At 40.4% G+C, this 11,908-nt stretch overlaps 1 protein-coding gene across 1 annotated transcript in view; it reads left to right on the top strand.

Moving 5' to 3' along the window:
- The first annotated feature begins 2,575 nt into the window (after positions 1-2,575).
- The window catches only part of LOC135550723 (arginine--tRNA ligase, cytoplasmic-like), a 36,421-nt gene continuing 27,088 nt past the window's right edge, over positions 2,576-11,908 (top strand). Inside the window, exons 1-4 of the mRNA XM_064981780.1 lie at positions 2,576-2,732; positions 3,302-3,436; positions 3,881-4,069; positions 10,438-10,546. Of these exons, the coding sequence (XP_064837852.1) occupies positions 2,688-2,732; positions 3,302-3,436; positions 3,881-4,069; positions 10,438-10,546 (478 nt within the window). The 5' untranslated portion in view covers positions 2,576-2,687. The remainder of the gene's footprint in view (positions 2,733-3,301; positions 3,437-3,880; positions 4,070-10,437; positions 10,547-11,908) is intronic.

Here is an 11,908-nt window from a genome sequence, read left to right as displayed (position 1 = left end):
TCGATTTTGAAGTAATCGATTTTCTTCATGATTTTGCTGATCTTGGCAATGAATGGGGCGGCAGGGTAGCCTAGTGTTGGACTAGTAAGCGAAAGGTTGCAAGTTCAAATCCCCGAGCTGACAAGTTACAAATCTGTCGTTCTGCCCCTGAACAGGCAGTTAACCCGCTGTTCCTAGGCCATCATTGAAAATAAGAATTTGTTCTTAACTGACTTGCCTAGTAAAATAAAGGTAAAAAAATAAAAATAATCTCCTGATGACCCAGCTGACTACATTCAAATGGTAGAAGTCCTCAATGGCGCTGCCCATGTTAATATGGCCTTTTGACCACTAGAGGCCTCTATCATTCTTTATGATCCAGACTCATTGCAGAGAATAAACTAAAGTCTGTGGTCGTGGTGTAGTGTTTGACTGGAGCAGGAGCCTGGGTAGCCTGGCAAATCAGAGGAAACCATCAGACCAACTCCTTGAATACCCTACTCTTTGAAGTTTGCTCAACAAATTGTTTTACCCTTTAGTGTGTGTACTTTAATGTATTCTTGTGCTGACGTTACTTTGAGGCAGTTTGGAACTCTGTAGTGAGTGTTGCATCTGAGAACAAGATTTTTACGCGGTCCTGTTCTGTGAGCTTGTATTCTACCACTTGGCGGCTTAGCCATTTGGGCTCTTAGACGTTTCCACTTCTCAATAACGGCACTTGTAGTTGACTGGGGCAGCTCTAGCAGGGCAGAAATGTGACAAACTGACTTGTTGGAAAGGTGGCATGCACGCTGAAAGTCACTGAGCTGTTTTTCTATGTAGATGGCTGTGTGCTCAATTTTATACACCTGTCAGCAACGGGTGTGGCTGAAATAACCCAATCCACTAATTTGAAGGGGTGTCCACACACTTTTGTGTATGTATAAGGTGTTACAAAAAGTTTTAGTTTGGACCATTTCTATCCTTTCACAATTTTTCAAACTGTACAATGTTGCACTTCACCACTGTAAAGGAAAGTCACTATTCATGGCACAGCAATTTATTCTACATGAACTGCATACTGTGAATGGATCCTTTGGAGAGTGTGCCTTTTTAGATTAAATATGATTTTAACCTGAGGCGAAAATGTGGTCACCATCCAAAAACAGATAACACTACTTTTTGTTGCCTCAAATAACATGTACTGTTTGCATTTGAATGTGAACTGTTTACTTTTTTTTTTTAATCATGATTTACTCCAGTGTAGAGAGAGTAAACCAATCAGAGGTCTTATATTAGGACTTCTTATTGGATTTCAGTGTGGATGGAACAGTGCTATCTATATGTGATTAACTGAAGCTAGCCATGATTGACTAGATGGTTTGTAACTTGGATCTAAAGGCTTAAATGTACTATTATAACACCACCCAGCATGTGTATTGTTGACAAGTGGTCAATATAATCAGAAATTAACGATTAAGTAAGTCTTACTTCAAGTCATCAAAAACCATCACTGTCAGAACCTGAAGCTGGTAGCATTGAATGATTTGTCATCATGTAGGATGTGATATAATTCTTGTTTTGAAGTTCAAGTGCATTTTTGTTTTATTATTATAACGTTTTAATCTGTTGTATTAAGGATGGCAAAGAACCTGGTATGTGTATGGAAATGATTTGAGAAATGTATTTATTGCACTTTCTGATTTGGGTGTGTGGTGTTTGTTTCCTTTCTCGTGAGACTCCTGAAAGCTGTGAATTTTTATCATGGACACTGTACCGTCAACCAGAATTGTAAATATTTCACCAGCACAAAAATGTTTTGTAGTTTCACAACAAGTAAAACAAGTTGTTCTACTCTTGCCTGTGCTTTCTCCTCTGTTTTGTGTGTCTGTGGTGTATTCATTGCCAATTTTGAAAGAAATTTGCAGAGCATTGCATTTTTGACAAAAGCTTTGACCAAAAAAATGCTTAAAGTAACAACTTAACATTGTTGAAGTGGTGGAAAAAGTACCCAATTGTCATTCTTGAGAAAAAAAGAAAAAAAAATGTCTCAAGTAAAACTGAGTCACCCAGAAGAATACTACTTGAGTAAAAGTCTAAAAGTATTTGCTTTTAAATATACTTAAGTATCAAAAGTAAATGTAATTTCAAAATAATGTACCTAAATATCAAAAGTAAATCATTTCAAATTGCTTATAATATCAGATGGTACATTTTAAACATTTTTATTTATGGATAGCCAGGGGCACACTACAACAGCAGACACAATTTACAAACAAAGCATTTGTGTTTAGTGAGTACTCCAGATCAGAGGCAGTAGGGATGACCAGGGATGTTCTCTTGGTAATTGAGTGAATTGTACCACTTTCCTGTACTTTTGGGTGTGAGGGAAATTGTATGGAGTAAAAAGTAGATTATTTTCTTTAGTAAAGAAAAATATACCTAAAAAACTTCGGTAAAGGTAAAAAATACTTCGGTAGGTAAAAATACTTTAAACTACTACTTAAGTACTTTACACCACTGTTTGTTGCTATGTTTTATGAAAGTTAAAGCATAACTTTGTCTGTAGAACCTTTCGTCAGTGGTAGTACCTTGGGCACCCCAACGAGGGCGGTAAATGGAATTTCTGAAATTTTGCGTCATTGATCCTCGGCCTCATCTTGGTTCAGAAACTCATTTAGTTAGAAACACGTGAATGTTCTAACGTTTATTTTTTTTTTTTACCGAAAATGGGAGATCCTGTGGCTGAATACTCGTCCCGACTTCAACAGCAGGTCAGCTCTTACACTTTACAAAGACCTCTTGGTTTGCAATAATGTGCTGAAATTAAGATGTTGGTAGCTACGCTAACGTGGACTCGTTTGACGTAATGTGGCAACTAAGCCAGCTAGCTAGCCAGCTAAACATTGCAGCAGCTTGCTAGCTGACTTGTGAAAAACGTGTGAAGTCGGATGCCAGCTAAGTGTTATCTTTGTTGTATTCTAGCTAGCTGTATTCAGTTTAATTGTTACTGCAAAGACTGACAGGTCAGCTGTTACTCATGTTGATAATGCAGGAACGGATTCATTGTACTGCCCTTCCCATCTAGACATTTCCTGATAACTATCAATCATAACATACTTCAGCTAGCTGAAGCTTTCAGTTTTGTTCTGACGAGTGTGGCATCGTGTGATTTCCTCAATCTGTGCTGATGTCAGTAGCTTAGTTTATGAGTTTTGAGTCAAAGTCCTGAAATGTCATTGCACACTACCTCAACCAATCCTGCATTTGTGCGGTTTTCGAAGACCGAGTATAGGTGTAGAGGCAGGACATTTTCTTGACCGTGAACCCTTCGTCTGTCTAGGAGCAGGAGATCCATTCCCTGACTGCTGAGATCGAGAGCCTGAAGAACCCACAGAGCCTGGGTTTGTCCTCAGACCTGGATGGGCTGAGAGAGGAGAACGCCAAGCTCAAATACCGCCTCAACATCCTCAAAAGGGTGAGTGATCACTTGCATAAGGATTTCCACACTCCCCTCTGGGTACATTAATGTTAGGAGATTGAGCTATCTTATTCATTCACATACAGGAGGTGACTAGATGCTTTGTTTCACCTGTTATGTCCGCTTGAGAGAGAGCTAGAGACTTTATTTTTTATATTTTACTAGGCAAGTCCGTTAAGAACAAATTCTTATTTTCAATGACGGCCTAGAAACAATGGGTTAACTGCCTGTTCAGGGGCAGAACGACAGATGTGTACCTTGTCAGCTCGGCGATTTGAACTTGCAACCTTCTAACCACTAGGCTACCCTGCCGCCCACTCTCTATAAGTTGTTCCAAGTTTCCCCCAAAGAGCCTGTAGGAGGAGAGAGACTGAGTAGCTATCTATAGGTTGTCCCCTATACGTTGTGTTTAAGTGCTCTCTGTCTATCCTCCCTCCCCAGAGTCTGCAGGAAGAGAGGAGCCAGTGCAGTAAGACCATGATGAACATCAACCAGCGTCTTCAGGAGATCTTTGGTGAGGCCATCCGGGAGGCCTGGCCTGACCTGGAAAACCCTCCCCTGGCCGTCACCCCCAACCAGCAGGCCAAATTTGGGGACTACCAGTGTAACAGCGCTATGGCCATGGCCCAGGTGGTACAATAACACTGATGGATTTTATTCTCTTTGAAGCTTGTTTCTCAGTCTCAAAATGCACATCAGCCAATTCAAATCATGAATGTAGTTGCATGTGATAAAACGCTACATGTTAGCTGTTCCTATTAGATATGCTAACCTAACCAGCTGGGAGTGATTATTTCCTGTAACAAATTCCGCAGCAGCCTATCAAAGATCTTAGACTTTATATCCAACAACCAATGGTATTTTTTAAAATAGATTTACTTGGACAACAGAAATATGCATTAAACCTCCACCTGAACTTTGTTACACTTGGTCTGTCATATGTGAAGTTTGCCAATATTGCATGATACGTCCTTGACCAGGCTACTAACATTAGACAAAAGGCATGTTTTTGCATTAATGACAAAATCCCACGTTTCACACAACTGTGTTTTTACGGGGAAAAGATAAAGGTCTATTCAACATTTGTGACCGATCGCCTCGATTCGGTCTTATGTAGCAAAATGTTAAATTGTTTTTACATTGGATAAAAGTAGAGACTTGGAGCTAGGAAATTGCATATCATATACTGCAGTTGAGGAACAATGGGAAAGTAATTCTGCTTTGAATGTTGATAAACTTGAAACCCCACTTTTGAGAAAATGGCCCTTGAACATTTTGGTAGACCTACTGGAGAGGTTGTCTACGCCCATTCAGCATCGTTCACACCCTCTTAAGCCTTAGCCCAACCATCTCTTTAAGGATTCACATGTGGTAAACACGCTATATCAAATAAAATCTATGTTTATTTGTCACATGCACAGGATACAGAAGGTGTAAACAGTACAGTGATAGTACTTGCCTAGTAGCAATATCGAAAACAGAAAGTGTCCAGATAATTATTTGATTGTTATTAGACAACGCTTACCTGACACACTTGTTTAAATTGATGGGTCATATGAAATAAATGCTATAACCACCCCTCACCCACAAGTGGATGGGTCACTATTGACACATGTTCATGAAATACAATCAATGGCCGTAATCACCCCCAGACACACTTGCTAATTTTCTGGGTCATGTAATAATCTGGCTATGGAGTCTTTTTGTTTAGACATGTAGCTGCTAGCTAGCTAAACAATGAACCGGCATAACCCTCATACCAATGCAAACATTCTCATAGCTGTAGTATGAATCTGCAGGTAGCTAAAGCTAACAAACTAGGTTCAATGTTCGCTAACATTAGGCTATAACTAGCAAATGGATTTCTGATTTGAATAATTCTACTACACAGATCATACACGTAACGTTAGCTAGCGAGCCAGTACGCTAACGTTTGCTAGCTCACTCGGTTCGCTTTAACTTTCAATAAAAATGACTTTCTGACAAAATTAGAAACGTATATCTGGAAAATGTAGCTAGACTTACCTGTATACATGGATGAACGATTCACTGCTGACTGGAACCAATTAACTCTGTTTTGTAGCTACACTGTTCAAATGTTTGGGGTCACTTAGAAATATCAATGTTTTTGAAAGAAAAGCACATTTTATTTTGTCCAAACTTCTTCGGGATTGGTGTCCCATCCACAGGATGGTTGCGCTAACGTAGGCTAATGTGATTAGCAAGAGGTTGTAAGTAACAAGAAAATTTCCCAGGACATAGACATCTGATATTGGCAGAAAGGTTAAATTCTTGTTAATATAACTGCACTGTCTAATATATAGTAGCTATTACAGTGAAAGAATATCATGCTATTGTTTGAGGAGTGCACAGTTTTGAACATAGAATGTTATAAATAAAACAAATTAGGCGCATTTGGGCAGTCTTAATATAAAATCTTGAACAGGAATGCCATGGTTCATTGGATCAGTCTAAAATGTTGCACACATACTGCTGCCACCCAGTGGCCAAAATCTCAAATTGCGGCTGGGCTGGAATAATACATTATGGCCTGTCTCTTGCATTTCAAAGATGATGGTACAAAAAAAATAAAGTAACGTTTTTTTTTGTAATATCTTTTACCAGATCTATTGTTATATTCTCTTACATTCTTTTCACATTTCCACAAACTTTAAAGTGTTTCCTTTCAAATGGTACCAATAATATGCATATCCTTGCTTCAGGGCAGTTAGATTTGGGTGTCATTTTAGGTGAAATTTGTGGGTTCGATTACAGACTCACATGGAATAGCCTTAATTTCTCAGAACAAGAGTATACTGCCGAGTTTCAGAATAAAGTTATTTGTTTCTGGCCATTTTGAGCCTGTAATCGAACCCACAAATGCTGATGCGCCAGATACTCAACTAGTCTAAAGAAGGCCAGTTTTATTGCTTATTTTTACACACAAAAAAAAATGTTTTAACCTTTATTTAACTAGGCAGGTCAGTTAAAATCAAATTCTTATTTTCAATTATGTCCTAGGAACAGTGGGGTAACTGCCTTGTTCAGGGGCAGAAAGACCGATTTTTACCTTGTCAGCTCGGGGATTCGATCTTGCAACCTTTCACTCGAACCACGAGGCAACCTGCCGCCCCTTTAATCAGCACAAGAGTTTTCAGCTGTGCTAACATAATTGCAAAAGGGTTTTCTAATGATCATTTAGTCTTTTAAAAAGATAAACCTGGATTTGCTAACACAACGTGCCATTGGAACACAGTAGAGACGGTTGCTGATAATGGGCCTGTGTACACCCATGTAGACATTTCATTAAAAAATATGCCATTTCCAGCTACAATAGTCAGTCATTTACAACATTTAACAATGTCTACACTCTATTTCGGATCAATTGAATATTATTTTAATGGACAAGTAAAATTACATTTCTAAGTGACCCCAAAGTTTTGAATGGTAGTGTACATCGTTGTGTCAAGTCACTCCGGTTCACACTGACTGTGGCGTGTGCAAAAAGTAGCCCATCACTTGTTCTTACTGATCTGTTGATAGCGCCTGCTAAGTTCAGGGCATTAATGTTGTTGAGAAAAGTAGCAACTTTTGTAGTTCTCGATGTCTAATGTTATATCTTTCAAAAACGGCACTGTAGAAAGGGCTGTCAAAACATACTGAACAGCCCACTTTATAGACAGAAGCAAGCTTCGTGGCAGACCAATCTAAACTAATCATCGTTATCATCGGGCAATCATCATTATTTGGAAGGTTCCTGTATTTTTACATGGCTAAACCAACTAGGCTCTTAACAATTTAATTTATTTTTATGGATGTAATACAAGTTGATTATTAAGGCACATGAAAGTTCACATGTTGCTGAAAGCATTTCTGCCCAAAAATATGCATTTTGATACAAAATAAATAATGATGTTCAAGTGCTGCCCCTGCAAAGTAGTGACGTGCGACATACGCCAAATTTCCTGAAACGAGTCACATTTTAAGGTCACCCCCCGCTTCAAAAAAGCCTAATGGTCTTGTCAAGTAGCTGTCATGTAGGTCAATTACTATTGCTGCCAGGTGGCATACTCCGCTAGACCGGTTAACTGACTCTACGGGGCATGATAACCTCTTGTTCGAAAACCCCTCGCATTAATTAACCTATTTTGTTAAGGTTTTTTTTTTTCACTGCTTGTCTCGGTGCTCAGTACAAATAACCCATATGTGAGAGTGGATCATTCTAATAATGCATATAAAACGTTGTTACACCTTTTGATAGGATATAAAATTCTGTGGCACCTAAAATGTCCCTATTAATTTACTTAGTGGTAATGACCATCTCATCTGGCCCATACTGCAAATCAAACTTTATTTATAGCGTTTATTTGGAATATTTATGGTTAATTGATGGTTAATTTGGGGACATGGTCAGGCAGTTTGGGAACTTGATTCAGCCTGGAGAATTATGGGGTCATGATAGGTCCTGCACCAAATGTTTGATTGATTATAATAATTGATTATGCTTATGTTGTATTAATAGAAGGGGAAGGGCAATAATACCCCTCCCCCACTACATTTATAGGGTCATGGACTACATATATACACACACACTGTTCAAAAAAATAAAGGGAACGCTAAAATAACACATCCTAGATCTGAATGAATGAGATTCTTATTAAATACTTTTTTCTTTACATAGTTGAATGTGCTGACAACAAAATTACACAAATTATCAATGGAAATCAAATTTATCAACCCATGGAGGTCTGGATTTGGAGTCACACTCAAAATTAAAGTGGAAAACCAGACTACAGGCTGATCCAACTTTGATGTAATGTCCTTAAAACAAGTCAAAATGAGGCTCAGTAGTGTGTGTGGCCTCCACGTGCCTGTATGACCTCCGTACAACGCCTGGGCATTCTCCTGATGAGGTGGCGGATGGTCTCCTGAGGGATCTCCTCCCAGACCTGGACTAGAGCATCCGCCAACTCCTGGACAGTCTGTGGTGCAACGTGGCGTTGGTGGATGGAGCGAGACATGATCTCCCAGATGTGCTCAATTGGATTCAGGTCTGGGGAACGGGCGGGCCGGTCCATAGCATCAATGCCTTCCTCTTGCAGGAACTGTTGACACACTCCAGCCACATGAGGTCTTGCATTAGGAGTAACCCAGGGCCAACCACACCAGAATATGGTCTCACAAGGGGTCTGAGGATCTCATCTCAGTACCTAATGGCAGTCAGGCTACCTCTGGCGAGCACATGGAGGGCTGTGCGGCCCCCCAAAGAAATGTCACCCCACACCATGACTGACCCACTGCCAAACCGGTCATGCTGGAGGATGTTGCAGGCAGCAGAACGTTCTCCACGGCGTCTCCAGACTCTGTCACGTCTGTCACATGTGCTCAGTGTGAACCTGCTTTCATCTGTGAAGAGCATAGGGCGCCAGTGGCGTATTTGCCAATCTTGGTGTTCTCTGGCAAATGCCAAATGTCCTACACGGTGTTGGGCTGTAAGCACAACCCACACCTGTGGACGTTGGGCCCTCATACCACCCTCATGGAGTCTGTTTCTGACCGTTTGAGCAGACACATACACATTTGTGGCCTGCTGGAGGTCATTTTGCAGGGCTCTGGCAGTGCTCCTCCTGCTCCTCCTTGCACAAAGGCGGAGGTAGCGGTCCTGCTGCTGGGTTGTTGCCCTCCTACGGCCTCCTCCACGTCTCCTGATGTACTGCCCTCTCCTGGTAGCGCCTCCATGCTCTGGACACTACGCTGACAGACACAGCAAACCTTCTTGCCACAGTTCATATTGATGTGCCATCCTGGATGAGCTACACTACCTGAGCCACTTGTGTGGGTTGTAGACTCCGTCTCATGCTACCACTAGAGTGAAAGCATCGCCAGCATTCAAAAGTGACCAAAACATCAGCCAGGAAGCATAGGAACTGAGAAGTGGTCTGTGGTCCCCACCTGCAGAACCACTCCTTTTATTGGGGGTGTCTTACTAATTGCCTATAACTTCCATCTGTTGTCTATTCCATTTGCACAACAGCATGTGAAATGTATTGTCAATCAGTGTTGCTTCCTAAGTGGACAGTTTGATTTCACAGAAGTGTGATTGACTAGGAGTTACATTGTGTTGTTTAAGTGTTCCCTTTATTTTTTTGAGCAGTGTATATATTCATTATAAGGTTTAATATTGTTCCACAGTTCTTTTCTAGTCTCTGCCTCTTATAAAGAAACATTCTGAGAGATGTGTGAGTTATTGCACTCAAAACAGGGTGTTTGTGAGAAAGCGCTTCAAGGCTAAAAGAGATTCATAGACACACAACCCTGCAGGGGAGTGAAAGCGATAAGAGGCTAGTCAGACATACCACTATAAAGCAACTTGGGGAGTGGAAAATTACTGCTGAGCCCTTAAAACACTGGAACTATTGTCTCTCCTGCAAGTTTGTAAAACTGTATACGCATGGGCTTGGTCTCATGAGTAGGTGTTGATGTAGGCAGTTACATCACTAGGGGTTGACTGCAAGCATATTAAAAGCAAATTGGACTTTTCCTATTTTGCAGAACTCGAGAGACATCTGTTGTATGTTTAATCTTTGACTTCTGTCTACAGCTGTATTTTGAGTTCCTTATTTGTTAAGTAAATAACAGCCAAAACAAGTGGAACCAACAGGAACACAACACATGCACAGTGATGAGATGGTGAACAAACAAACACATAAAATAACAGGATATACTGCAGGGTGTCAAATAAACTAACTGAAATGTAGGTGGGTGTGTTAATTTAAACCAACTTTTTTGGTTCAAGTGTAGACCCACTTTGTCTTCTTTTGTTACCTGCTTTGTTATGCGTTTGTGTTGTCTCTGTCCCTGCAAACTCTTTCCCACTAACTCTGTCTTTCTGAGTTGGTTTTGCAAATAGACTAAATATCAACAGCTCAACTTTAATTTGAGCAGTTAGTGGGTGAATGAAATGGGAGTGTCATTGTTTTGGATTTATTGTGTTTCAGATGATGAAATCAAAGGGCCTGAAAGTGAACCCCAGGGAGATCGCTGAGAAGATTCAGCAGAACATTCCAGACAATGAGCTCATTGAGAAGACTGAAATTGCTGGACCAGGTTTGTGAAAATTCACCAAACAAGGAGGTGGGCAGAGCCAAGCACGAGCTAGCAAGATCTTACATGCTGTCTGCCATCGTGCGCATGTTGATTTTGTTTACCCACACCAGAAGCGATCAGGACACACAGGTTGAAATATCAAAACAAACTGAACCAATTATATTAATTTGGGACAGGTTTAAAAGCATTAAACATTTATGGCAATTTAGCTAGCTAGGTTGCTGTTGCTAGCTAATTTGTCCTGGTATATAAACATTGGGTTGTTATTTTACTTGAAATTCACAAGTTCCTCTACTCCAACAATTAATCCACAGTTTAAACGGTAAACCGAATTAGTTTCTTATCATCGCTCCTTCCTTCAGGCTTCTTTTTCTTCATTGGACTTTATATGGCTGTTGGCAACCAACTTTAGAGCATTACTACAACTGACCGGAGAGTGGACCTAAGTTCATCTTTCAATCATCCACGTGGGTATATGCTCCTAAAAACCAATGGGGAGATGGGAGAGGCCGGACTTTCAATTTTAGCTCCTGGCCACGCAGACGCTCGAGCAGTGTGGGTGCAATGATTGAATAACATGTATGTGTAAATTTATTTTGCAAATCTCGTGCACGTGAAGCGAGCGGTGTGGTCAGCATGTTATTGGCGTGTTTTAGCATGTATTTGCATATTTCTGTTAGGGAACGCCTACTCTGTGAAGTGCCCATGTGCAAGAACTCCATTTGCCCTTGCACTCCTTCTAAACAATGCAAAAATCTACAAAACATAGTCTACTGTTCGCATCAGATTATTGTTTTGGGAACAAAACTTTATTGATATTAAATGTTTCATCGATGAACATTTGCAAAATGTCGGCCTCGTTCCAGCTCGCTCCATACTCTACCACCGGTGGCCACTGGGCTTCCTCTCCTCACAATATTTAGTGGCGATTGAAATTCCAACCGGATGCTTTAGATTGATACATACAGTTAAACTAAGTTGACCACGTGTTCAGGATTGTGCGGGACTGTCCTGCATTTTGGCCCTTTGTCCTGCAACCAAACAATCATGTCCCACATGTTGTCAACAAATTCAAACCTCACTAATAAAACAATTAAGTTGATTTGTCCCGTGTTTCAGACGTTCCAACCTGTCTCTTGCAGTCACGTTGCGCTTATTGAAATATATATATATTATTATCATCATCATCATCATCATCAGGGTGTGGTCTGTTAAACTTCTCCAGTCGTTGTTGAGATATATTCTATCGTCAACCAGTCACATTTCTCAAATCTTTTCAGATTAAATTCCAGTTAAACTTGGGGAGAACAGTTAGGCCTAATTACTTACAAAATGCAAGTTTCTGAAGAAGAGCTACAAAAG

This window comes from Oncorhynchus masou, chromosome 12 (assembly GCF_036934945.1).
Source record: "Oncorhynchus masou masou isolate Uvic2021 chromosome 12, UVic_Omas_1.1, whole genome shotgun sequence".
Taxonomy (NCBI): Eukaryota; Metazoa; Chordata; class Actinopteri; order Salmoniformes; family Salmonidae; genus Oncorhynchus; species Oncorhynchus masou.
This window is presented reverse-complemented; position numbering and strand designations above follow the sequence as displayed.